Source organism: Trichophyton rubrum (assembly GCF_000151425.1).
Source record: "Trichophyton rubrum CBS 118892 genomic scaffold supercont2.9, whole genome shotgun sequence".
NCBI classification, from domain to species: Eukaryota; Fungi; Ascomycota; class Eurotiomycetes; order Onygenales; family Arthrodermataceae; genus Trichophyton; species Trichophyton rubrum.
In genome coordinates, this window is record NW_003456420.1 from 861,960 (window position 1) to 887,777 (window position 25,818).

A 25,818-nucleotide genomic window follows, 5' to 3' on the forward strand; every position below is an offset into this window, starting at 1 on the left:
GCCGAATTCTGGAGCAGAGTGAGACGCTTGGTAGAATCACGTCTTGAACAACGCAGAGCCACAGGAAATAAGCTGCTGGAAAGAATGATTCTTCTTGATTCGATTTGGCCGCGATTATTTAAGTTGATCCACAAATCATTTATGGAGCCACCCCACGACAGCCAGATGATATATATATATATATATATATCAACGCTCGAGATCCTGATGCTGGTCTTCCTAACCTGATTATCAACCAGGCCTGTTCTATTGGCAAAGTCTCTTAGACCACGCAGTTCGATAGTTCCCGTCGCCGGCAGAAGTTTGGCCCAGGGGTTTTATACCGCAATCAGACAAAGGAACGGCGAACTGACGATGACATCAGCTGAGAGACCGAAAATTCTCCTGCTAGGAGAAATCGATCAGTACGTTGCAGCTTTAATTCCCTAGTTTATGATGCCCTGAATCCGTTATTTCCCTCGGCCGTATCTGCTTTTGATATGCGTCAAAGAGTAGGCCTGTCTTCCGTCCCTGCATATACGTACGTCGTATTATATGTACGGGCTTCCTTATATGCACCAACGGCTTCCCGTCCTTATTTACCCCTGGTATTATATGTATGGCGTGCCGATGAAACACATCACGGACACGTATCCGTCTGTTACCATCTTTTGTACCTATGCACTAACTTGAATGGCTGCGGCCCTTCTTCTCCCCATGAGGGGGGACGGAGTGGCCCAGAGCCCCCGAATATAAAGTGCTCATGACACATGGCGAAACCTTTCCAATATTGGAGAGCTTGTAACGCCCAAAGCCACCAATCGAGCTGAGTTCCTTCAGGAATGCCGTGATGGTAAACTGGATGGAGTGCGGGTAGCCTATCGGACGTTCGGGTCCGTCTCGATCACTGGCCTGATTGATCAGGAATTGGTGGAAGCTTTGCCAAAGTCTATGGAGTTCCTAGCCCACTGCGGTATGAGAACGATGTATCTGAGCTGTATGAGCCCCCTGAAAATACATGGTTATACTGACATGCTCGACCAGGCTCCGGGTATGACCAAGTAGATGTCGCAGCCTGCAGTGCTCGATCACCACCGCTGCGGGTCTCCAATGTGCCTACAGCTGTAGATGATTCTACGGCTGATGTTAGTATGTTCTTAATTATCGGGGCCCTTCGCAATTTCAATGCCGGTATGCAGAACCTGCGAGCCGGCAAATGGAAGGGTTCCCCCGAGCCAATTGCCCTTGGACACGATCCGCAGGGGAAAGTACTCGGTATACTCGGCATGGGAGGCATTGGACGTAACCTCAAAAAGAAGGCCGAGGCCTTTGGAATGAGCGTTATTTACCATAATCGCAACCAACTGAGTGAAGATTTAGCCGGAGGAGCAATATATGTATCCTTTGATGAGCTCCTTGCTCAAAGCGACGTTTTAAGCTTGAACCTGCCCCTGAACGTACGTTTCATTCCTGATCCGACACCTTTTTTCTATCCCTGGTCTTACATTCCTATTATCACTCAATACCCTGTCTCGTAGCATACGGCCACAGTGCAGGGTACTTCGTGTAGCTAACCATGTCTCCCTTGCAGAGAAACACAAGACACATCATCAGTTATGCGGAATTCAACAAGATGAAGAAGGGTATCATTATAGTGAACACTGCTCGCGGGCCGGTTCTTGATGAAGAAGCTCTTGTTATGGCACTCGAAAGCGGAAGGGTAACCTCCGCAGGGCTCGACGTTTTTGAAGACGAGCCACAAATCCACCCAAGATTGCTCAGGAACCCCAATGTGATCCTTGTTCCACATATGGGCACCTGGAGCGTTGAAGTAAGTTGCCTTCTGTTTGAATGCCGGTAGTTGTAGGGTGGAGGCTAACAAGCTTCTGAACAGACTCAAACCGGGATGGAGGAGTGGGCGATTAGCAATGTTAGACAAGCGATAGAGACAGGAAAATTACGATCCCCTGTACCTGAACAGGCAAGACTTTAGAGCAGTGAGTTGTTGATTTGATGGGTACATTCGTTTATCTAGAGAAGTATATATGGAGACACTTACTAGACTGGGTGAATGGGAGGTGACTCAACAAGCGCATGATGATGCCTGGCAACCAAAGAAAAAGAAAAATATAAAGCAGTTTATCTTATAAAATTGATAAGGTCAATTTCTTTCGAACTCATCGTGCACTAGTCTAATGGCTAAGTGACTGTAACGTTTCATAGTATAAGGGAGAAAGAAGGCCAAAAATATCATACAAAGCTCCAGCCGGTTCCGTGTTATCCTGGATATCCCCCATAATGCCTTCTCTTAAACGCCGCGAATGAGAAACTATAGACAAAAATATGAAACGAAGAGGCACACTCGGAACAGCCATAGGAAGAAAGAAATGGCGGGATGAAGTCTCAATGTGATAATGACAAAGGGCCGTGGTTGTATAATCAGACGTTGTAGGGCTCATCCCAATACCTGACCGTTAGCTGAGAGATACGTCGAGTGACCTGGTTGGTCGCCTTCCCACGAACTTCATCCTCAAGGAATCGACATGCTACATATAGCTTTGCAGCGGGGTCCTTTTCGTCTGAGGCAACAGGAAGTTTAAACTTTCGCGGCTGGAATTTAGAAATGTTCCTGACCACAGCAATAGAGTACACGACATCACGGCTTTCGATCATATCAAGGAACGCACGAGCCGCGAAGAGAGCTTTGTCCCGTTTGTCGCTCGCATCTGGTTCATTGTCCGGAATTGACAGATAGTCACCCATCGACTCCCAGAATCCCAGCTGGCGGTTCTTGATCTGTGTGTTCAACCCAGATGTGGTGACAGCAGGGTCATCTTCTGGATAATTGTGACGAGAAACGGGATTGTTTTCAAGAACAGTTCCTGTAAGTAAGGCTTCAAGAAGAGATAGGCGCTTGACAGCAGATATGAGCTGAGGATCCGTCGAGTCTGAAGAGTCGGTTCCATTAGTCGGCTCCTGAGCTCGAGCTGCACGGCATAGGCAAAGACTTTCCCATATGACGTTGCTTTCGAACGATTCCATACGAGCAATTACCGGAGCATCGTTTATGTTTGGATCGGTGAATCCGTCGAGGAGAGAAGAGTACAGGGACAGCAGACGAGGGTTGCCAAGTAATTGGGTTAGTCCGTGCGAGTCGTACCAGTTACATTCAAGCAGCCGGTCCATTCCTTGAGCATAGATCCTGTACAGCATCTTTACCTCTTCCAGTTTCGTAGGCGACAGAGGATTAGTATCAACTTCTGGTAAAGCAAATCCACCAATTGCTAGTAGTTCACTCATTTTAGGTTGTCTCGCTATAACTATGTTAACACTATGGCGTTGATATTTGCATGGAGTAGGGGTATAACTTACGTTCCATCTTTTCCGAATTGGGCAATGTTGTCGACGCAGCGATTAATGGGTGGCCTTCAGCAACTCTAGGGGTAACACTTCTCGATTGCGCAGTTGAAGCTGTGACGGGTGCGGCTGGTGCAGCTTGTGCCGGCTGAGCTGCTGCTAACGGAGTAGGTTCCGGTTCAGTGCCAAAGTCGAGCTTCTCCTGAGGGGGTGATGCCGATGAACCTGTATTGATAGAGGGAGAAACAGAATGCGCCGTACTATTATTAGGAAGATACGCTTGATTGAGACCGGTAGCCTGATGAGGGTTCTGGGGCGCAACTTGAAGCGAGGGATGTGCTGTTGGCGCCGGCTGCAGCGATGAGGGACCTGGCTGGCTTCTAAACACCGGGTCGTACCCCAGGCAGTCTCGTTTACTCTTCTCGCAGTTTCGACACACAGGATGCCGTTCGTCGCACTGTATCAAGTCTCAGTATGGATCCATCAAATTTGCGACTCGTAGGTGGGTATAAGTGCGATAACACGATCGAAATTGACCACGACAAAAGAAAACAAACGAAGAATGAAAAGTCGGAAGTAAGATATTGTCACAAGCAGCGATCTGGCGCAAAAGAAGGGCTAAAGCATGAACAAGGCTGCTGGTGTTGCTGGCTGTGATGTTAATTCGGGTGTTGAGATGGGTTTTCTGGGAATTTTCGTTTTGATGCTAAGCGAGCTGCAGACGCGGGGACCAAAGGAGCAAAAAACCCCCAGCAAGCCAAAGAAAAGGAAAAAACAGTTCATCAAGCAACAAACGACCAAGGACATTGAGAGACAAACGGATTGTACTTCTTTGAAGGGCGTATTTTTATGCGACAATTGCTCTGGCTAACATGGAATAGCAGGGAGAAGACTATTTCTTACCTTTATTCGGCGCTTCCTACACGTAAGACAGCCTGTTTTTGTCCTTCGCTTGACATCTCTCTTCATGCGATTCGCGGCGCTCTCGTCTGTTACCAGTTCGAACCCATCTGTGAAGCCTCCGGCTGGGATCTCGCCGTAATACTGAGTGATATGGGTTACGGCAGCTGGGGCTGCTGGAGCTGGAGCTGTTGGAGGAACGGAAGCTGGTGCGCCATGAGGGGCTGAGTTAGTATGGGGATCGAAAGGACCCTGATCATTGTTGAATTGCTGTAGGGCTTGAAGCTGTACAGCATGGTCAACAGCTCCTGACTGAGAGGCATCCAGCGCCGAGCTTGCGGCAGCCAGCTGATAGACGGGATCCGGGGCTTCTGTCTGCGGTACGGATGGCTGTGGCGGAGGGTTTGAGGTCGCGGGAGGCTGGTTCAAACTGTTATCTACAGCTGATGTGTGTTGCGATCCTTCCGGAGTGGTATTTGACTGGCCGTTAACGTGGGTAGTGGCAGATTGCTCGCCCTGAGTAGGAGTTTGAGCTTCCGCTGAGGCATCTATGGTCGTCGCTGGAGCTGATGCTGAGCCTAATGGTGTTTCGCCGTCTGTCATGATTATTCTTCGTCCAAATATAACTTATGGCTGGCTCGGGTTTGGGGATGGGTGGCTTTATCGAAATGCGTCTAATGGTTTAATTTTCCGCATCGTCTGTCTTGTTACAGAGTCCTTCGGCAACTCTTCGATGGTATTCGCGATGAGGGAATCGATAAATAGTATTCCACGACGGGTAATTGATCTGTACAGGTTGGCAGTTAGCAGTTGACTCCATATTTGTCTGTTGTTTCGCCTTCATCGAATCGAGGATAGAGAACTGGGTGTTGGAGATATGCGTATAGTTGAAGCCACATCCCATCCAGCAGAGCAAGCAGGAACCAGACAGTCTTCCATCAGATATGTAGCCTTGCCAATTATGCAGAGAATAGTGATGTTATTATAAATAGCTGAGGCCCTCGCGATGAAAGTGGTTAAAAGTCACAGAGCAATCATAGCTGGCCAGACCTAGGAATATTCCACGGCTGCTAGAGCTGTAGACATCATCCATAGGCAGTATTATATAGCACTCAGCCTTATCACGCGGTTTCACATGAGATTCTGAGCTAGGGAAGGGTCCGGACAGGGCTAATTTGGTCATAGAAAGGAAAAGATGTGACTGCAATGTATCCTGGAGATAAAGAAGATAAAGAAGACACCAGCGCTTTTTTTTTTTTTTTTTTTTTTTTTTTTTTTTTTTTTTGGGGGGGGGGGGGGGGGGCAGTTGGATACCTTGACTTAACAGGTCAACAAGATAGCTCTGGCTGTGCTCTCAGTTCACTGGCCTCTCGGCTCACTCTGCTCTGGCGGTGTCTGCACAAAAGGCTGGTTGCGACTCGAGATGTTTTCAAGCGGCTCAAAATCTTTGATATCAACTAAGAAAAATGAGAGTGGCGATGCCAAGCTTCGATGACTTTAAGATTCACGACACGGTCAGATTAATATATTCGACAGGAACTGTGGTTTGACAATATACTTGGGTAGACAGCGCTGTTACAGCTCAATGTACATATTCTATAAGGTAAACCGGTAGCGTTATGCCTGTTGCCTTTCTTATACGCACCTATCAAATCAGAGTCTAGATATCAGTATCTATAGATAGAATTTGATAAGGACTTGATTGTATAGCTACTCAGAAATATAGTCGTGTCCTCCAAAGCCAAAGGTTGACTCTGAGATTAGGAAGCAAGTGGTGTTTTAAACAAGCATATGTTACCGTTTTATATTTTTCGGCTTCCGCTTCTTAAACATGACAGCCGGAGGAGAATTCTCTGCCTCGTCCCTCGCATCTGTCTCTTCCTGTTTAATGTTAGGCGGTATATCCTCATCCTTGACAGGCACATTAGCTCTGTCGTCTTCAGCATTTTCTTCTTTTTTCACAGCAGGTTCCTGTGCATCTCTAGACTCAGGATCCGTCTTGACTTTTGTTTTAACCTTCTTCATGTTCGTCGTCATGTTTAAGAGCGCATCAAGTTCAGCCGAATCATCCTCACTGGCCCGATACTCGCGAATCGCTGAGCCCCAGGATTTTCTTACAACTTCCTGCTGCATGTCTGCTTCTTCCTGTTCATCCTCCCTCATTTTTCGTTTTCGAACGCCAATATTTTTAACTGTAGTCTCGGTAGTATGCTCTTCTATTGGCGTCTCGGAGACAACCTTCCAGTCTCCAGCCAATGCCATACTCGGCCTAAACTCCTCAGGAACTGCAACTCCCATTTCTGCCAGTTGTGCCACCTGTTGCATTCGATCTTGTGTCAAGCCTGTAGTATTCGCTCCCGTAGCTGTTGCTTTCCTCCATGGTGGGTCATTTTGTGCTCGTTTGGCTCCCGTCGACGAACCGGGGTTGGATACTATTCCTCTCAGTCGCTCGATTTCGCTTTTTGCCTTTTGGCTTTCTTTTTCGCCTCGTTCTTGATCTCTGTGTATATCTCGTAAAAACCGTTTTAAGCTGCTTTGATGCTTTCCTGTAGCTTCATGCTGAGTTCGTTCGTAAGGTGTATCGCGTACGAAGACCTTGCAGTGCTTACACCAGTATTTCGGCTAAAGAGAATGATATTAGCTACATATTACTATCAGAACGGAATAGTAAAGCTCACTGTAGATTTCCAGTATTCTGCCATGTTCTGGCCGTGTTATATTATATCCCAGATAGACGCGAAGTTTTGGTTCAAGTCGCAGCTTTTGGCAGCGCAAAATGTTTGAAGTTCATCACAAAAGCTTAGTTATCTTATCTTATCTAGATCTAACATTATTTACGTACGATGGGTGCCCGTTCTAGACGTAGGCCATTAGAAGGAATATGTTGAAAACAAGATGATATTTCGTGAGTAAGGGGTATCAAAAAGGCTCTACTCTGATGTTTGCCTCCTTGACGTCGCTTGCAAACCAGTGCCTGACTTCCCGAGTAGAATCCGTTAACTCCACCTCCCGCCGAACAAACTCCTTGTTGCCTTGTCGTATTAGTTTGCTATCGATAGGTGGGGTATCTTCATCTTCATCATCCGCATCCTCACTATCCCACTCATCTTCCTCCGCAGTTCCCTTTTCTACCGGGTCCCATTCGTCGGATTCCCATATTAGTTTAAATTGCAGTGCAGGTAAGGAGAAATGCCGAGCTACGATAGCTTTGATGAGGTAGACATCAAATGACCCCGGTATCTCTTTCTCAAAAACATGAGTATTGGTTTTCCCTTCTCCCTTGCTACAGTCAGCCAGGTGGAACCTGAATTTTATCAACTGTGCTGCTAAGGAACGAGGGTCTATATCTCTGAACTGTTTGTCCTCTTCCGTTCTTTGAATCTCTGGTGTCTCGTATATCTTGCAGAGCTCTTTATACCGTGGATGTGACCTGATTATTGCCTGTTCTATACTTGGAGGGTGCACAAGGATCTCCTTTCGAATCAGTGAAAGGTAATATAGTTCTCCATTGAGGCGATCCAGGGGGGTGATCTTGCCGTAATTTAGAATTTTTAGGTTAGACAGCCGTGAGAGGGTCAGCATGAAAGCTTCATCCACCGTCATCTGAGCCTCAGGTAATCCTGTCACTTTCGTCGGAGCTGGTGGAAGAGCATATAAAGGGTTGTCTGAAATTCGTAAATGTGCCATGCCCGGAAATATTTTCTGTAAAGCATCCAAGAAGCTCCAGGATGAAATTTGGTTGCATGATACATCCACAAATTCAAGGGTTGGGGAAAAGACGAAGTCCGAGGGTGTCGACGCATAGATCTTGCTTATCTTATTTCTTCGAAGAGAAAGCTGGCGAAGGTTTCGTAATGCCGTAAGATGGCTTAAAGAGTCCAGAGATTCGAAATCATTAAAGTCCAGTGAAAGCTCCTGTATCATGGCTGATAGCGGAGCAGATGTGGACGACAACTGGTTGTTCTCCAGCGATAAGCTGCTTAGTGCAGGGAATTTGGAGGATATCATGGCAATCTTAGAAAGGTGTCAGCGAATGAAGTACACAAAGATGAAAAAGGCAGTGCCATACCTCCTCCCAGTCCATTAAAGTAAAGTCTAAGAATAGGCTATTGACTGTGTGAGAAAGTATATCTGGAGAGCAGTTCTTGACTTCCTCAAAAAAATTTCCACTATAAACTAGTCAGTCTGTATCGTAGAACAGTAAAGATGAAGGCACAGCGTAGTATACTTTAATTTTAATATTTTCAATTCTGGCAGCTGAGCGCAGATATCGACTATCTCGCACCACTTCCGTATAAGATTGCGGCTCAAATTAAGCTCCATAACCTTTGGACAAGTGTACTTAATCTTCTCAAGCTCCTTTTCTCTATTATCGGATACATCGGGCCCAGCCAGCACCCCATTGATGCGCAGGCCATCAAGAATGAGAATTCGAAGCTCGTGCAATGTTGCAAGCTGCTTGCGAATCTCATCAAACCCAACCTCTTCCACGATCTTTCCACTGATTTCAATGGGCCTGGATATATAATCTTCCAGAACACACTCTCCTTTAAAGGAAGAGTGGAATACTGGCAGCTGAGAAACATATTTCTCGTGAGCTCCTTCTAGGAAGCTTAGGGATTTGTCTGATGGTCTGCTTGGACGGACAAATGAGCCAGCTGTTGGGTGATTATTTCTGCCTATAAAAGTTGTTAACTAGTCAAAGATCGACAACTGTTACATATACATGTAGTGATCTTTACATTGAAAATATTTCACACCATTGTGAGCTCCCGAGTGTTTGCCCCTGTCTGGCTCATCCCATTCCACGCCGAGCCACTCGCCCTTGGTGCCATGAACAGGTCCGATGTATCGAACCGTGCAAAGAGCGCCATCAAATGACAATCTTGACCCGATAGTATACCGGCCAGTAGTATCCTGGCTTGTGTCAGACTTTTTTGCCATGTCTTATACAATACTGTGTGTTTTTCCTTGTAGTGAATTCGGTGTAGTCAACTTTAACTACTTAAGCCTCAAAATAGACGAATAAGACTCGCTACTCAGACTAGTCCTAATTTGGCAATTACCGTCGCCGCTTTAATCTAGTTTACTATAGGCGGTTATCTCGTCCAAGACGACATTCGACCGGGCGAAATCAAATTATCAACATATGACATCGAAACGACAAGACTCTGTACAATTGCTGCGATTCTTCCATGTGATGGTTAAGAAACTACAGACAGGAGTTAATAAGCACGTCATCCACTTGGCCGGCCCTTTATCTCCTCTGGAACCAGCTTGGCTTGTGCAGGGTTTGGCATACAGTGACTCTCGCCTGGAAACTGACGTGAACCATGGGATGCTTAATTGTGTGCTTATTGGTCTTTTTAGTCCTCATTTTATGCTCTTTACCTTGCGTAGATCATCCTGTACAGGGTTGGGTATACGAGATTGGTTATCGGCATGCCGTTTTTGTCCCTAAGACGATTCGTCGAAAGGAAATACTGCCTTGCACATGAAATAGCCCGGATGGAACCAACGACAGCAACAAATCGAAGATGCGGATACCTTTATCGGCATTTTGCTGCAGAATCGAGGGTGTCACTGGAGGTGGTGCTATGGCGGCCCACGACACGCTATGGTCATGAGAGTCTGCAGAGAGGTTCATGTCTTGTGCATATGCAAGTCTTGGGTCTGGTCCTGGGATGTTCGGGAGACTGTCGATCCCGCCGCTGTGTCATTTAGCAGTTGACGCCATGATGCCCTTCCAGACATTTCTAGCTATGGTACATAGTTTCTTCCAGGCCTGGAATGTTATTGGAGAATAGACGGCATTGAGTTTTTGCAAGGCCTTTTCTGATGATTCCTCAAAAAGAAGAAGCAATAAGAAAAAGAAACGAAGCGCATTAACTATCCGTCCCGCACAATTGAAATCTGCCTAATTGCTCTCTTTAAGGGATCTGCCTACATATCCAGAGTAAAGTAACTATTCTTCTTAGGGTAAACGTGTATTTTATCTGTGTACTCTTAAGCCACACCTTAACTTATTCTATTTACTTACCTCTTATACCTATCTCCTTTTGCCTTACCTTGTGACTCTTTCTTATATAGGATTCTTATACCTTTAACCCCCCTTTCCCTCCCGGACCCCCTGACCCTTACCCTACCCTAAGTATAACTAGATAATATATAAGAATTGTAATAAAAAAGTAGAAGAGTGTGGCTCAGGATACACAGTTAAAACAGAGAATTTTACCCTAGAAATAGTACTTTACTCTGTGCAGTTAGGCCGGTGGATACGATGGTATTTATCGGCAGGCAGATCCCGTAATGGTGGCATTTCAGCAATTGGGCGCGAAATCCGATATCTTCTGGATGGGTTGGAGTTGTTCGCTGCCATGTTCTGGATGGCCGCGTAAACTATCTTATAACCTTCATAGAATGCGAGAGAAGAGACAGACATGGGTCTCTCTGGAGAGGGCTAACTAGTTAACAAACGCTTCACGAAGCAGTGTCAACTGGCCAGGAGATCTACTACAAGCATTCCATTATTCCACGGCGACGAGCGAATGGTTGTTTACTGGTCAATAGTAGCCAGGTATGTACGGAGTAGCCCTGTTGCTGCGGCCAGCATGATAGTTATTTTAAGCCTTTGACTTACATATTCCAAGATCTATGAACGGATGTCGATGTCGTTGTCGATCAGCACTACCTATCTGGAAGGTTGAACCTCGCTGCGCCTCCGCCAGATCCCTGATCCTTTCCAGGCTCCAGCCGAGATCTCAAACGCTGGAGCTTTGTACGCCGCTATCAAAAAGACACCGAACTGCCCTACAAGGGACGCGCATCGCATCCAGACCCTGTTCCACTTGGCCTTCCCCTGCCGCGCACGTTTGGAGAACGATGGTTACTCCTGGCTATCGAGAAAAAAAATTGGAGCTTCAATCTTCGGATGAACGGGGATGGAGATGCGCGAGGCTTTCTCGCAGGTGGGAACCGATGCATGCACTCGCCGGTAGCTATGGGGCCTGTTGAGCCTGAACAGTGTCCCTTCAACTCTTTCCAATGCTGAAAGAATCCATATGCACTGATTACACTGCATCTTTTGCTGCAACCGTGGCCGATGGTAGAGAAACGTCCCGGCGGCTTTCCAGCAACACAAGGCCCCCCGTGCCTGAATTAACGTCAATGCCAGGTTTGGGTAGCGGCGGATGTTTCGAAAATGCAAGCAAAGCGCTCGAGAAAAAGAGTTAACTAGGGCACTGTGATGCGTTTGCCGTGCTACGAGCGAGCGTCACCGGACGAAACGTGTACCCGTGAGAAATCACGGAGAAAGCGTTTCGTCGTGAAGAACGGCCGTGTTTACACTCCTTGACCCAGGTCTACATGGGCAACGTCATCCAAGGATGGCTCAGCCAGTGGTTTATATAAACTACCTGTGCTCCTTCTCCATGGCTACCCGATTGCTGGCTAAAGAGTGCGTTTTATGCCTGTGCAGCTCTGAGCGTTGAGATTTAGGAAAGATGGTCTTCGAGCGTCAGGCAGAGGCCGGCAACCTGTCCTCCATCACACTCTTCAATGCCAAAAGTGAGGCTGCTTCACCAATATCACCGTCGACTGCTCGCAACTCCTTGGATAAGGCTCCTCACGCATCGGCCTTGACTCTCACGAATCCCGGCGGTGACGAGGATGTGGAGCTTGCAGCAAAGAATACCTCCGGCAAAACATCGACCGAGCCACCATACCACATCTTTTCCCACCGTCAGAAGTGGCAGCTCGTTCTCCTAGTCTCGATTGCAGGAGCATTCTCCCCTCTTTCCTCAAACATATATTTCCCGGCCATAGACACCATATCGTCGCAACTACATGTTAGTGCCTCGCTGGTAGCCCTGACAATCACCGTGTACCTGATAGTCCAGGGTATCAGCCCGTCAATATGGGGCCCGATGTCAGATACCTCTGGTCGCCGGATTACTTTTGTTATCACCCTCACCATATATGCGGCTGCTAATCTCGCACTGGCTTTTACGGCCAACTTTCCAATGCTAGTTGTACTTCGTGGTGTGCAGGCTTTGGGTTCTGCGGCAACTATCAGTATCAGTGTCGGTGTGATTGGGGATATGGCTTGCCCTGAAGAGAGGGGAGGCTTTGTAGGGACAAACGCTGGAATTCGGTAAGTTGGAACACAGTCACTCTCCTGGGAAGTAATACTTTTGCTAAGCTGCTGGTAGGATGATTGGACAGGCCGTTGGCCCGGTTATTGGTGGCCTTCTCAACAGCAAATGGGGATTTAGAAGCATTTTCTGGCTCCTCTTTGTCCAGAGCATTATCGTCCTAGTGTTATTACTGGTGTTCTTACCGGAAACTCAGCGGCAGTTAGCAGGAAACGGCAGCATTCCTCTCCGTGGATTCCATAAACCGTGGTTGTACTACCTGCGGCCACCTAAATCATGGGCCACGACCAAGAGCAGCGAACCTCCAGCATCCAAAATTCCACGCATATCACTCAAAAGCACACTTGTTCCGTTGACGTATGTCTTCCAAAAAGACATCTTCGTCCTCCTTGCCTGGGGTTCTCTTATTTATACACTCTGGAGCATGGTAACATCCTCAACCACTACCGTTCTCCTGCACTCATTCCCTAGTCTTACACAGTGGCAAATTGGTCTCTGCTTCCTTCCAAACGGAGCCGGATGTGTACTTGGCTCTCTATTTACTGGACGGCTGCTAGACCGAACTTTCAAGCGAATCCAGTCCGAATACAAGATAAAGCATGGCTTGCCAGACTCAGTGAACATAAAAAACATACCAGACTTCCCTATTGAACGCACCCGGCTTCAATTTATGCCCTATTTCAGTTTATCTTTCATCATATGTGTCGCTCTCTACGGACCTAGTTTCGAGCTGAATGATTTGAGGAGGTATTTCGCTGCTAACCTGGTGGCCTCATTGGGTCTCCAATTCATGATTGCTTTCACATCAACTGCCATTTTTAACATCAACTCGACCATGTTGGTGGACTGCTTCCCCAACGGCTCAGCCAGTGCAACAGCAACTAACAACCTTGTTCGATGTCTTGTGGGTGCAGCTGGAGTGAGTGTGATTCAACCCTTGATAGCGGCTGTGAGAGTAAGGAATGCCTTCCTGATATTGACTGGTGTTGTCGTGCTGTTTTTACCGCTGGTATGGGTCCAATGGCAATACTGCGGGAAATGGAGGCAGGAGAGGGTGCGAAGAGAAAGTGAAAAGTCCAGAACAGTTGAAAAATAACGAGCAGCCGGATTTTGTTTTTTATTATATTCCCCGAATGATGACTTTGTTAATACCAGCGGAGTTCCAAAGCTATTTGCATTTTACTAAACATAGAAGATAGAAGACGTTCTTACCTTATAAAAGTTACACATTCAGCTTTTAGGTATACTGGCATACCTAGGTACACCTTTCAGGCAAGTTCACATTCAATAACGCTCTCAATACCACGGTGAGAAGTCCAAAATATTGACAGTTTTCAGCCTAGCTGATTCTAAAAGAGCGTACCACTCAGCAGTTGTGCGCTCAATACCTCCCAAGTTGGCCATCATAACGAGGCCCAGGCTGGTGCTTTCCCAGTAGGCCTCTGTTTCGGTAATGACACGGTCGTGGATCAAAAGCTTGCTGTATCCAGGGCTCATTGCCGGTGTGAGACTCTTGAGAATCCGGTGGGAATCTCGGTCACTCCAATCGTGGAAAATGAAGTGTATGAAGTATGCTCGAGCCCCTGATTGAAAAGACGGTCAGTACCTGTTTATATCACCTAAACGCATGGTGGCATCCTTATTTACCTTTTATTGGCTGCTCTTTGAAGAAGTCGTGCTCCATCGGCTCAATTGAAGAATGTAATGCCTTCGTTTTTGCTTGGCGATTACTCCTGGCAGGTCCTGGAGTATCAGTTGACCAGGGATATCTGGCCACTGACTACGGAATTTAGAAATGTCATATCCCTGGCCACCGCCCATATCAACTAGTATGACATCGTTATCCCCAATGCAAACACCATCCGTGAGCCTTGACGCTGGATGGACGCTCGGGTGTGACCAGCCAAGCTCTCCCTGGCTATAAGTGCTCATGTTATCATGAAATGGACTGCCAATCTCTGGATTGCTCCTGCATACAGTCGAAGAAGTGTGATTTGGTATTGTATCCAAGCTGGAATGCACAATCATTGCCATTGGTTGGATTGCGATACCCGGTCTTCCTGAGATGTGCAGGCAATGCATGCACTCCCGGGGTTTTACGAGATGATCTGGCGTTTCTTTAGAACGGGTTCATTGGCGTATGATGGCACATGCTACTTACCGACAACGATAAAAGTTGATATACTGTTGTGAGCACAGAGAAGTAGAACGCCAGGTACGTCGGTATTCGTCTGGCCTAGTTTCAAGGATCACCCCCACAGCAGCTAAGTGCTTGAAGATGCGCGCTATCCCCATGGTCAATTTCGAGAACCTCAGGTGGTGATAATATGCTGCCAGTGTATACCCATAAGTTTTTCTTCTGCACCAGTTGCCTTGGCCGATTTACTGGCTGTCTTTGGTCTGTCGTCTTTGCAAAGATTGATAAATATCCCCAGGTCTATAGCGGTTTCGATGGCCGCACGAGTAGTAGGCTATTGAAAGCCGATAAATACCATTTATCCATTCATTGGTACACCCGTGGTCTACTTACCTCTGACCAACAAAACCTGAGCATTGTTTCCCTTGGTATTTCTAGAGCATAGACGAGTGACCGAACAGCATCGAGCAGGTCCAATCGTTTCATAGAACTCTCAAGGTTAAACCGCTCCTTAAACAAGGATATCTTCTCGATCAAGCTCGGCACCATCTCTGGTATACTAGATGAAGTGGCCACTTTGTCGCTTAGAATTTCTCCTACTGAGTCTCCGTTAATTGTAGTTCTATGGCCTTTTTCGCCAAGGAGAGCCATTCTGGGATATGGGATATCTTTAAAAAGGACGGTAACACTTGGAATCAATGAATATTTAGATTATGCGAATTGATTCGGCTCAAATTGAACTCTAGGGACGGCCGCATGCGAACTTACATTTGCTGTCCTATGGCTCCGGCATCTTCAATTTATAACACGTCTTCGGCTATTAAGCGTTTTTGCACTCAATTCTTATCATGAATGCCGGTTCCGTTTTCTTTGTTGACGAAGACTATAAGCGAAGACCGTTATATCAGCTGGTGCATCAAGGGTAGTGCCGGCAACCCCTTGTGTAATGCTCATTGATACCTAAAGATATAGTCCAGCTATACAAAATGTGTAGTCAGTGGTTGGTTGACATCACCATAGTTATATGAAGGGTGAAAAATTCCCACGCCGACACTAGACAGATACCTCTAGGCTCATCGGAATAGTTATCTTTCCTCTAAACAAAAAGGGCTAGGAGTCAACCAATCTACGCAATTTCATTCACCAGGATTATGGTAACGCAACCAACTACTTGGTAACCATAACTAAGGGATTATAAAGAAAATGTCGCCTCTATTTAGCACAGTAGCCGATGGCCCTCCTTTTGAAGACTATCTATATCCCCCCTTTTGCCTCAATAGATATAGAGCCAGTATTCTGTATAAAATCTAATGGATGACTACGTGAATCCCTACGGACACCTGCTTAGCTCTTGCTAGGCACTTGTTGTCTCTTCTCTCTCTATCCTTAAGACTGAACCGGGAGGCACTATGCAAGCCGGTGCCTCCTAAGGTAGTAAGCCGCAATACACTCCCGCCATGCCATGTCTTCCGGTGTTGTGACGTCTAACTAGACAAGGCGCTCGAAGTTCTGAATGCTGTATCAGAATACTTATTTTCGACTAGAGCTCACCTCCTTTAAAGCAATACATGCTATGTCACTCAATAAGAAATATTAAGTTCGTTGGTGGGCCGTTCTTTAGGTTCGTTCCTTTAAGGTTCAACCTTAACCGACTGATAGTCGACGATGTCTAGACTATAACAGCCTTGGTCTCCCATCATTAATCGTAAAAAGTCTTTCTCCATACATAGCAATAGAACTATTGGCCAAGCAGATGCACATAAATGCTGTTCAGGCGCGATAGTATGCGGGACTTCACTTTGCCACCACAAATCCTGCATACGCTGTATCTAGTTAGTAGGTAACTATGGAGTTCGATTGCTTTGTATACCGGATGGCCCTCCCACTTTGTGAAAACAATCAATTATGTACCTGTTAGCTAGCAACTAATTAACTAATTTAGCTCCACCTCTGCGGCTCTAAAACATCTACAAACAACAAAACCTCCGTGGGTAGCTTCTCCACATAACCACTGGCCTGTAGTAACTACCAGGTAGTCTTAACTAATGACTAGGTAGATAGCCGACACCAAATGGGCTGGGGCGGTTGTCTAGAAACTACCCTGCACTCACATGTAGATAGTTGCCTTCGAGTCTGCCGAAGATTTCATTTTAGCTTCCAACCTTCACTGTTCAGCCCAGGAATCCTCCCCCACTCAATCATGCGTGACAGCCGCAGAAACTCACCCCGTTCTGCACCGGTACGATGCGAGCCAAAAGTAATAACGGGAAAGGATCAGCCAACACAGCAGCTTTCATTGATAGCACATCAGATGAATTCGACTTTGGAGGCTACTTTGGTACAGCTTGCTGATAACGGGTTTCCCTTTGCCAATTGGTACAGGTGGATAGGCGCAACATAGTAGTTATGACGGCGGCCTTCCGATTCCCGAGGCCAATCAGTTCTAGGTAGACTTTGGCCGTCAATCCGAGGATTTAGCTCAGCGCCCATGAAAAAGTCGTAGTGTCCTGTCAGTCTATATGTCCGCCCGCATATAATAGCTTGTCCATACACAATGGAGCCGTTTAGATGGTATCTTGGATTTCAAAATGTTCTATGAAGTAAGAATCCCATGGTTTATCTTATTTCTTATTACATGCGCTGACTTGCCAGCTCAAAAAATACGGCTATATATCGGCGGAGGTGCTCTTCGTCGTTGCTGTGTACTTTTATATATCAATGCCTATACCAAAGTAGAGGAAATGTCAATACACGCTGGTAAGCTAGCTTCTTATTGAATCAATGTAATTCACTTTTTCTCGCCTTATAGTATCATACCACGTCTTTTTTAGGATAACACTGATCTAAGGGTATGTACTATGAAAAGTTGGGATTTTTCTTACTTTCTAGAATATGGCCGGCGTACCTTTACATACTGACACCGTGCTCTATACTGGAATCCGATTGGGCTAGCGGTTCTTTCTTTTGCTTATCTTTTTATGTACTGGATGTGGGATAGTTCCAACGGTCAAAAGAATTCAGTCCGCCGTAAGGAGAAGGTCAACTCATTAAACGGAATACCTTTTCCCAAGTGCCATGTCAGACTCCTGAGAACCATACAATTAACCCGACAGATACTAGTGATTAAATACTCGTCGATGGCTGGTTTTAATCATTCGAAAGCCAAATTATATCCCTGATATGTTCTTCTCCATGGAATGGGGTTTGATCACTAGTTATAAGCAAATGCTTTTTGCATGGACACCCATAAAAGTCAGATATAATCGTCAACTTGGAGCCCATTCCCATGGCGTTACTTTGTGTTCTTCATGACCATGATTCTTCATTGCACGAGAAGGAATATCATTAGATGCTGGAGAAAGTATGGCAAAGTCTGGAAAGCTATGAGAAAGAAGTTCCCTATATACTTATACCGGTAAGTCCATAACTCGGATCCAGACTGTTGATAAATGCTGACAATGTTACAAGTATGTGATCTGGCTGATGTGAAAGTGCTCCGGTAAGGCTGGATTTCGGCGTGAGGACTCCCAGCGTCTAAGGAAGAATTGGATATTGGAATGAGATGTAGAATAGCAGCTTTGTTCTTAGTCTTGCAGCGGCCTGTCATCTTCCAGGGATACCTAGGCTAGCTTGTTAGTTAGTTTCTGTTACCCCACGTCAAGTGTGGCGCCAGCCATTGAGGCCGAATGGCGGTGCAACGATCGGCTGTACAACCTTTTGGTTGAATGGCATACGATCTATCATCGCTACAACCACGTTCACCATTGAAGGGATAGAAAGGTATCATTGAAACAAGAAAGTCAATATAAAACTGACGTTTATTCTAGAATATCCACCAGTAGTTATGTTTGATTCACCTACTTTTGATTTTGATAGCTACATCAAGTATCGGCCGCCATATTCCGACAAGCTCTATGCGGAGATCTATCAATACCATGAAAGCCATGGGGGCCAGTGGAACCTTGCTCATGACGCTGGGACGGGGGCTGGAATAGTTGCCGAGGAGCTTTCGACGAAGTTCACCACCGTTGCGGCCAGCGATCCAAGTGCCGTTTATCTCGAGCAAGCCAGGCGACGTCTATCCCTCAGAGACAAATTTCTCTTCGGCTGTTATCCAGGGGAAGATATGTCGTGGCTGCCCGACGCTGGGGTTGATATGATCACCATGGCCGAAGCCATCCACTGGGCAGAACCTCAGGATGTTGTCACGGCGGCATCGAAGGCCCTGAGGCCAGGAGGAACTCTGGCAATTTGGCATTATGGCGTCATTCCTATCTTCGTTGGTTCAACAGAAGCACAGGATGCCTTTAACGAGCTATTCGACCATTGGAGCTCACGGTTAATAGAGGGTGCACCAGAAGCTAAGCTTGCAAATCTCGAGAGAGCGGTGCGTATGACAGTGCTGCGAATGGCCGAAATCGAATTTGACAAGAGTGAATGGAAAACTGGAGTGCACCGGATATACTGGAACGCATATCATCCTACTGTGGGTATAACACACCAGGCTGCATTTAAGGATGTCCAGGTTCAGGAGAACCCGGATGATGTCGTGGATAGAAGAATCGACGAGACAATCCTCAGCCAGTATGCAGACATAGACTGGATACGAGGATATATGAACCATCTATACCCAGATGTACCAGCGGATGATACCGAGCAAGACATGTTTGAGAAGCTGGCGAGAATCATGGAAGGTAGAAAGTTACGGCTTTCTTGGACAGTTACAATGATCCTTGCCACAAAGTCGAATTAACAAATCAAATTTTACAGTCCATGTCCAATTTAGTTATATGAATTCGAGTTTTTTTAAATACTCATCGTTCAATATAAACTTGTCCTGGCCAGTGCCTGGTTATTCACCGTGTCTGGTTAGTTAGATTCCTGCCAACTCACGCATCCACATCCGGGGTCGGTCCTAACATGATTGTTGGCATGCCTTTGCCAGTCAGCATTCCAGCAGCATAGAACGCAGCTAGACCCTAAAAGCCACCACAGCAGTATGCTTGCGAGAAAAACCGTTAAGGAAGCGTAGCCGACACTTTGTAAGGGGGTATATCAATCTGGTCTTTTCGTGGAAAGCATTGCTCAGGCAGTAGGTATATAATACTCCGTTTATCCCTCTTGTACAAAATTTTCTGAAGGAATAATAGTCGTGCAGTAGGGTTAATTACAGCACGATATATTTAACTCCCATATAGTTAAGCAATGTTAAGTTCCATGGATAGGGAGGGTTGGTAGATTGATCTCGCTTATCAGGTACATGCAACCTCTGTCTGACAAGCATCAAACGCGATTGCAGCTCTAATGAAAATGATCATATCTTTAAGCTGCCATAAGCCATCCAAGATATAATGCGAAGTCTTCGATCAGGGACAATAACAAGTGCTGACTCTTTCTTGTGCTTGAAGTTGTTGACTCGATCCTTCTTTGGGCGTCGTTGGTTTGCTCTAACTTTATCCACCAATCACAACCCAGGAAAAAGCTCCATCAAAATTGTTCTATCAAACTCCAAAAAGCTGCAGAGCAACTCGAGATAGCAGCCTTTCGACCTACGCAGCAGCAATGGACTACCAGGTATGCTATATTCTTATACCCGATCAATTCAGTCAAACCAGCCACTAACCTCTTAACCTCTATAGAATCGAGCAGGCTCCAAATTCGGCGGTGGCGGAGTCGCGTCGCACTCCGCCACCAACGCCGACAGACGAGAACGACTCCGTAAGCTCGCACTCGAACACATCGACCTCGCGAAAGACCCCTACTTCTTCAAAAACCATGTCGGAAGCTTTGAGTGTCGTCTCTGTCTCACCGTTCACCAAAACGACGGCTCCTACCTCGCTCACACCCAGGGGCGCAAACATCAGACCAACTTAGCCCGCCGCGCAGCACGGGAGCAAAGAGAAGGCCGGGCTCAGGATGGATCCGGCGGTGCTTTGCCTGCGGGCAATATGGGCGTACAGGTGAAGCGCAACACAGTCAAGATCGGACGGCCGGGATATAAAATCACCAAGATCCGAGATCCGCTTACGAGGCAGCATGGTTTGCTCTTCCAGCTTCAGTATCAGGAGATTACGCCGGGCGTTAAGCCCAGAATACGATTTATGTCTGCCTTTGAGCAGAAAGTGGACGACCCACCGGATAAGGATTATCAGTATTTGCTCGTTGCTGCGGAACCGTATCAGACGTGCGGGTTTAAGTTGCAGGCGAGAGAGGTTGATAGGAGAGAAGGGAAGCTGTGGACGTGGTTTGACGAGGATAGCAAGGAATTTTGGATTCAGCTGTTGTTCAAGACTGAGCGTGAAGAGAGGTACAGTGGTGTTCCTGGATTGGCACCGGCTAGTACCCGGCGATGAGATGTGATCTGGAGTTTGTTTACAATTTGTTACTGGGACGGCCCTGGGAATTTGTCGTGGCGTTAATGGGCATGTGTAATACTATATAACGGTGTTACTTTTAAGAATGGACTTTTTTTACGGTACCTGAGATTGGTATAAAGTTGATTGATGACTCGTAGGTTCATGTTGTCATATGGGTAGAATTGTCAACCTAGCTGAATCTCTATCTTGCTATAGGGTCTCAAACCCGTAGTAACGCAACGGTGTAGAGGTATACAATACCACAGTATTAGCCGAGAAATCCATCAACATGGTCAAAAATCCGCAAAGGCCAGGTCATCATACGTATTTTTTTTTTTTTTTTTCAACAGTTTGATATTTTTACTGGAGAAAAGAAAAAGGCAAAACCAGAGAAAACGAGCACGGTAAAGTCTCAGAAGTGGAAAGAAACACCTTGAAAGCACGCATATTTTCCCCGCTTGCAGAAGATCGTGAATGAATTACTGCCTTTTTGCCTTTGCCTTCATGCTCAATTAAGCGTTGGGTATTGCATTTGGTAGAGCGGCATCTAGCTGCTCTGGAATGCGTTGAAGGCCTTGTACGTGTAGCCGATAAAGGGGAGGGACATCTCGGCCTCTTGTTCCTCGGGCATAGCGCGAGCTTGAGCGCGGAGGAGAGCACTGTTGTCTTCCTGAGGAATCTCATCGATGGGGAAGTAGGAGACATCAATGTTAGAAGTGAGTCTAGGCTCGAAGGGTGCACGGATTCGGCGCAGTTGTTCCCATACGACACCACGGAAGAAGGGGTGATTTTTAATCTGGGTGGCACCGCCGTGTTGTCCTCCTTCTTGGCCAATACGGTTTTCTGGGTCACAAAGGAAGCTGCTCCAAAGTTAGCATAGAGTAAAGAGTAAAGGGGGAACAAAGGTAACGTACCTTCTAATAAGATGCTCGGAGTCCCTGGAGAGAACCAGTTCGTCTGGGAAAGCAAGATGCTCACGCCAGTAGACGATCTTTCGGTAAGTATCGGTTGGCTGTTCGGCGCAGAATGGAGGCCATCCAACGAGACATTCGAACATAATAGCTCCAACTGACCACCAATCGCAGAGATAGGTGTATCCCTGGCCGTTGAATATCTCAGGGGCAATGTAATCGGGGGTACCAACGGTGGAGTAAGCCATAGCACGGCGTGATCGACGCCAGGTATTGATCTGGCCACGGTTGGAGACCGTCAAATTGATGGCATCTGAGAAGAAGCCAGAGTTTCTATTCTTATCTTTGGATGTGGAGGTATTCTTTAACAAAGCCTGGTAATATGAGTTGTCGTGCTGTTTCTTGCCGCCAGTCGACAAGCCAAAGTCAGTTAATTTGATATGGCCACCGCGGTCAAGTAAAATGTTATCGGGTTTAATATCACTTTTCTTCGTCAGCATATTTCTTTTTATTAGAAGAGACTGAGGAGCAACAAGCATACCGATGCAAGAAGCCGAGTTTATGGACGGCCTCGATGGCCATGACCAGTTCAGCCATGTAAAATCTGGTGATATCCTCTGAAAAGATCTCATATTTAATAAGCATGGTCATCAAGTCACCGCCAGGCAAGAACTCCATGAGCAGGTAGAGATACGCCTTATCCTGAAACGATGCGTGGAGCTTAACGAGCCATGGGTTGTCCTTGGAGTCAGCAAGGATATCACGCTCAGCGCGGACGTGTGCAAGCTGGTCCTTCTTGAACATCTCTGTCTTGATAAGTGACTTGAGGGCATAGATCTTGCCGTCAGTCTTGCGCTGGACGAGCTTGACTTCTCCGAAAGCACCCTTGCCAATGACCTTGATCGTCTGGAAGTTCGAGGGAGTCTCTCTCGTTCTGATAAAGCGAAGAAAGTTGGCTTCTTTCTTTGCCATGGCCTCCGCTTCATGTTTCCGCTTTGCATCAGAGATGGTTGCATTCTGGCAGATCTTGTCTAGGTTGGCAGCACTAGATAGAAGATAGTCAGTACGAAACAGTATAGAACTGTAGAAGGTCTCAGTCCGTTTATAGCATACCGCATATTTCTATCACGAGCTCTCTCGATATTCTCGCGGAAGAAGACATTGACGAGCTCCTTTGCCGCCTTTCCACGCTTATGAGCGTTCTCAGAGTATCTTTCCGGGCATCTCACAAGCTCCTCATCCTCTGGGTTGGCACCACGAGCTGGCATAGGAGGGGTCAAGTGGGCTGCCGCCTGCTGGTGGTGTCCGGCAGGAGAGCCAGCAGTGCGAGGACGCTGCTGGCCTCCTTGCGGGGCGGCGCGAGCAGGTCGCGGGGAAGCAGACAGGTCCTGGTTCGAGAACTGCTGTATCAGGCCCGAAGTCTCGTCGTTCCCCTGGTGCCCGCCTCTCTGCTGCTGGTATCCGGTCGGAGGGGCACTGCCGTGTGGTGCTGGGGCGTACTGCTGCTGCTGTTGCTGCTGCAGCGTCTGGCCCGCGGGAGCCATATAGGGATTGTTCACGAAGTATCCCTGGTTATAGACGTTCTGCTGGGCGTCCACGAACTCCTGGTTGCCTTGGCCAGCGTACATAGGCTGCGGGAAAGTCGACGGCGTCGTAGGATAGGCCCGACTGCTCTGGGGGTTGTTGCTATACGGCTGCTGCTGGTCGTAGCCAAAGTTTAGGTGAAGCCGGCCGTTAGCACCGCCGTTGGGAGGGCCGCCGCTCGGATTATTTCTGTCCATAGCTAACAGGGAATCTTGCCGCAGAGGTCTATGACTTCACGTCCCAGTTTTCTTGTCGTCACTGGTGGTGTGGTGGTGGCCGGACGAGAGGGAAAAGGGGCTTGGTTCGCGTGGTGGAAGAAAGTTGTTGGAGGTCGAAGAGCCAGAGCCGCGAAGGCGGACGAGATTCTGAAACGAGACTCGAGCAGGGCATGCGACATCCAAAACAACCGCAGCACCTCCTGTTATATATATGTTTATATTGCTTTCTTCTAGGTGTATAGAGAAGCTGACCAGGCCAGGGATGATGAGTTTTACAGGTTAAGATGAAAAGATGAGAAGAGTCGCTACTTTGCCGTGCCTTTTGGCGTTTTCACGGCGATTCTACAGCAACACCAGGAATAACACTTTCTTTTTCACTACTTCTAAGGTTGCCATGTTAAATATCAGAGACATGTTATAGACACCAGATATCTGTTCAACCCTGTTTATATATATAAATAGCCGAAGCTTGCTGTCCTTTGACCGTCTTTAGCTCAGGCGCCAGCGGTGACCTCCATTGAGAATATGGGCCGGAGAAAGGAGAAAAGAAAGTCCGCTAGATTTTTCTGCATCCAAAGAGCTTCACTAGGATCGCAAAGAGATGAATGAAAAGAATAGAAAAGGAAGACGGCTGACAGTCTGTTATTTAATTGACTAAAGCTGGCAGATAGATTGGCTTTCAGTCACAGTGATGGCCATGGAATCTCCAGCTTCGGGTCCGACTTCAGAGGCTGCGGCTGCGGCTCCAAAGCCAGCTCCAAAGCCGCAGAATCCTGCCCTGCGCATGCTAGGTACGAGAGACAGACAGTTCAAGGCATAGATATAGGTGCTAACAGGTCGATAGGGCTTCCAAGTATTAAGCTGAAGCTTCCGTCAAGGAATTGGATGATATTCCTGACTGTGACCGGCTCGTTCATCGGTGCTCTGGTATACGACCGCCGTGAAAAGAAGAAGATACAAGAGAAATGGGCGAACATGGTGGCTCACCTTGCCGATGAGCCGCTACGGACCACCGAGGCGCGAAGGAAGGTCACGGTGTTTCTATCCGCTCCCCCGGGAGACAGCTTGCGCAATGCAAGGGACCATTTCCGCGACTACGTTAAGCCTATACTCGTCTCTGGAGCATTGGACTACGAGGTCGTCGAGGGAAGACGAGAGGGAGATCTCAGAGCCGCTATTGCTAGCAGAATTCGCAGAAAAAGAGAGCTGGCTGGTGAGTCAGGTCCATTGCCTGAACCTGATCTCCAAACAGCCGACTTTGAGACCAAACTTCGACATATAAGAGCGGCCACGGGTGTCCACGACGAACCGGAGACGAAAGGGGATTTAGTTCTTGGTCGACATGCATGGAAAGAATATATCAGAGGCATCCATGAGGGTTGGCTGGGGCCTTTGATAGACCCTGCTTCTCTACAACCAGCGGTGGTAGAAGACAACACACCCAAGGAACCGCTACTATCAGATACACCAGACCAAACCTCGACAAAGGAACCACCAAAGGACGAAAAGGAAGAGGCGGAGAAACCAGCAGAGAAAACAAAGCCCAGTGGCCCTCCAGCCTCATACCTTCTCCCCTCCGCATATCACACTCACCAAATCTCCCCCATTGCTCCCACTGAGTTCGACGGCTCAGCTCCCGTTGCATTCCCTCATATACTTGGCTTCCTCAACACTCCCATCCGCACGTACCGATTCCTCAACCGTCGCCATCTAGCTGATAAAGTCGGAGAGCAAGTTGCTGCTGCTGTACTCGCTTCATCTATAAGACCTTACGCCGACAACACACATAGCTCTGAGTCCGATTTCTCCTCTATAACCCAGAGCCAGCCTCAAAATTCCACATCTGATGGATCTAGCCCCTCGTCAGATGCAAGCACAAGCGAGCAGCAGTTTGTTCTTCAAGAGGAGGAAAAGGATTGGCACAAGTCAGCGTATAAACAGCCCACTGACCCGGCTGAGATCAGAGAGGAGCGTGAATGGACCGATCCCATGACTCTTGATCCACGAATTTCCTCGAGGATGCGTAGGTTTGTGCTCTCTCCTGATGAACTCGCTCGATCTCAGCGCATTGCTGAGGGTAAGGAGTGGGTTATTGGTCAGGAGAAGCCAGTTCATGTTCCCGTCTGGAAATCTCTCTGGGCTACATACGGCTGGGGAGAGGAAGAGAATGCAAGGAGCAAAGTCATTATTGGGAATCTAGACGGCGAGGATGGTGAGTAGATG

At 47.3% G+C, this 25,818-nt stretch overlaps 10 protein-coding genes across 11 annotated transcripts; 5 read left to right on the forward strand and 5 right to left on the reverse strand.

The window, feature by feature from the left end:
- Window positions 1-354: 354 nt before the first annotated feature.
- On the forward strand, window positions 355-1,840 carry TERG_07294 (uncharacterized protein; the record flags this gene model as incomplete). Its single annotated transcript, XM_003232400.2, has 4 exons — window positions 355-404; window positions 738-952; window positions 1,024-1,436; window positions 1,571-1,840. 4 exons carry the CDS (start codon window positions 355-357, stop codon window positions 1,838-1,840), a joined length of 948 nt encoding a protein of 315 aa, XP_003232448.2.
- A 578-nt stretch (window positions 1,841-2,418) lies between these two features.
- On the reverse strand, window positions 2,419-5,400 carry TERG_07295 (uncharacterized protein; the record flags this gene model as incomplete). The annotated part of the gene is made up of 3 exons (XM_003232401.2): window positions 4,240-5,400; window positions 3,352-3,793; window positions 2,419-3,293 (listed from the first exon to the last, which is right to left on the reverse strand). Exons 1-3 carry the CDS (start codon window positions 4,837-4,839, stop codon window positions 2,419-2,421), a joined length of 1,917 nt encoding a protein of 638 aa, XP_003232449.1. The 5' UTR covers window positions 4,840-5,400.
- A 226-nt stretch (window positions 5,401-5,626) lies between these two features.
- Window positions 5,627-7,001, reverse strand: TERG_07296 (uncharacterized protein). Its single transcript, XM_003232402.2, has 2 exons — window positions 6,915-7,001; window positions 5,627-6,858 (listed from the first exon to the last, which is right to left on the reverse strand). Exons 1-2 carry the CDS (start codon window positions 6,936-6,938, stop codon window positions 6,031-6,033), a joined length of 852 nt encoding a protein of 283 aa, XP_003232450.1. The 5' UTR covers window positions 6,939-7,001; the 3' UTR covers window positions 5,627-6,030.
- Window positions 7,002-7,155: 154 nt separating this feature from the next.
- TERG_07297 (uncharacterized protein) lies at window positions 7,156-9,180 on the reverse strand (the record flags this gene model as incomplete). The annotated part of the gene is made up of 4 exons (XM_003232403.1): window positions 7,156-8,250; window positions 8,306-8,405; window positions 8,465-8,915; window positions 8,979-9,180. 4 exons carry the CDS (start codon window positions 9,178-9,180, stop codon window positions 7,156-7,158), a joined length of 1,848 nt encoding a protein of 615 aa, XP_003232451.1.
- Window positions 9,181-12,447: 3,267 nt separating this feature from the next.
- On the forward strand, window positions 12,448-13,485 carry TERG_07298 (uncharacterized protein; the record flags this gene model as incomplete). The annotated part of the gene is made up of 1 exon (XM_003232404.2): window positions 12,448-13,485. The coding sequence occupies one exon, from the start codon at window positions 12,448-12,450 to the stop codon at window positions 13,483-13,485; it is 1,038 nt and encodes a 345-aa protein (XP_003232452.2).
- Window positions 13,486-13,685: 200 nt separating this feature from the next.
- On the reverse strand, window positions 13,686-15,177 carry TERG_07299 (uncharacterized protein; the record flags this gene model as incomplete). The annotated part of the gene is made up of 7 exons (XM_003232405.1): window positions 13,686-13,972; window positions 14,037-14,169; window positions 14,249-14,307; window positions 14,367-14,497; window positions 14,551-14,674; window positions 14,734-14,860; window positions 14,920-15,177. 7 exons carry the CDS (start codon window positions 15,175-15,177, stop codon window positions 13,686-13,688), a joined length of 1,119 nt encoding a protein of 372 aa, XP_003232453.1.
- Window positions 15,178-18,370: 3,193 nt separating this feature from the next.
- Window positions 18,371-19,279, forward strand: TERG_07300 (uncharacterized protein; the record flags this gene model as incomplete). The annotated part of the gene is made up of 1 exon (XM_003232406.1): window positions 18,371-19,279. One exon carries the CDS (start codon window positions 18,371-18,373, stop codon window positions 19,277-19,279), a length of 909 nt encoding a protein of 302 aa, XP_003232454.1.
- A 782-nt stretch (window positions 19,280-20,061) lies between these two features.
- On the forward strand, window positions 20,062-21,229 carry TERG_07301 (uncharacterized protein). The gene is made up of 2 exons (XM_003232407.2): window positions 20,062-20,100; window positions 20,166-21,229. The coding sequence occupies exons 1-2, from the start codon at window positions 20,089-20,091 to the stop codon at window positions 20,877-20,879; spliced, it is 726 nt and encodes a 241-aa protein (XP_003232455.1). The 5' UTR covers window positions 20,062-20,088; the 3' UTR covers window positions 20,880-21,229.
- Window positions 21,230-21,429: 200 nt separating this feature from the next.
- TERG_07302 lies at window positions 21,430-23,574 on the reverse strand (the record flags this gene model as incomplete). Of its 2 annotated transcripts, XM_003232408.1 has the most annotated exons (4): window positions 21,430-21,742; window positions 21,797-22,276; window positions 22,335-22,838; window positions 22,907-23,574. In XM_003232408.1, 4 exons carry the CDS (start codon window positions 23,572-23,574, stop codon window positions 21,430-21,432), a joined length of 1,965 nt encoding a protein of 654 aa, XP_003232456.1. The 2 variants fall into 2 exon arrangements, with proteins under 2 accessions (XP_003232456.1, XP_047607207.1); XM_047750369.1 differs by lacking the exon at window positions 21,430-21,742 and having other exon boundaries at window positions 21,754-22,276.
- Window positions 23,575-24,286: 712 nt separating this feature from the next.
- Window positions 24,287-25,815, forward strand: TERG_07303 (uncharacterized protein; the record flags this gene model as incomplete). Its single annotated transcript, XM_003232409.1, has 2 exons — window positions 24,287-24,386; window positions 24,440-25,815. The coding sequence occupies 2 exons, from the start codon at window positions 24,287-24,289 to the stop codon at window positions 25,813-25,815; spliced, it is 1,476 nt and encodes a 491-aa protein (XP_003232457.1).
- Window positions 25,816-25,818: the final 3 nt, after the last annotated feature.

Bases quoted from the DNA above. Each gene is read 5' to 3' on its own strand.
- TERG_07296 (XM_003232402.2), bottom strand. From the start codon at position 6,938: ATGGCAGAATACTGGAAATCTACA. The intron at 6,859-6,914 runs GTGAGCTTTACT...CATTCTCTTTAG, and splicing joins CAGAATACTGGAAATCTACA to CCGAAATACTGGTGTAAGCA.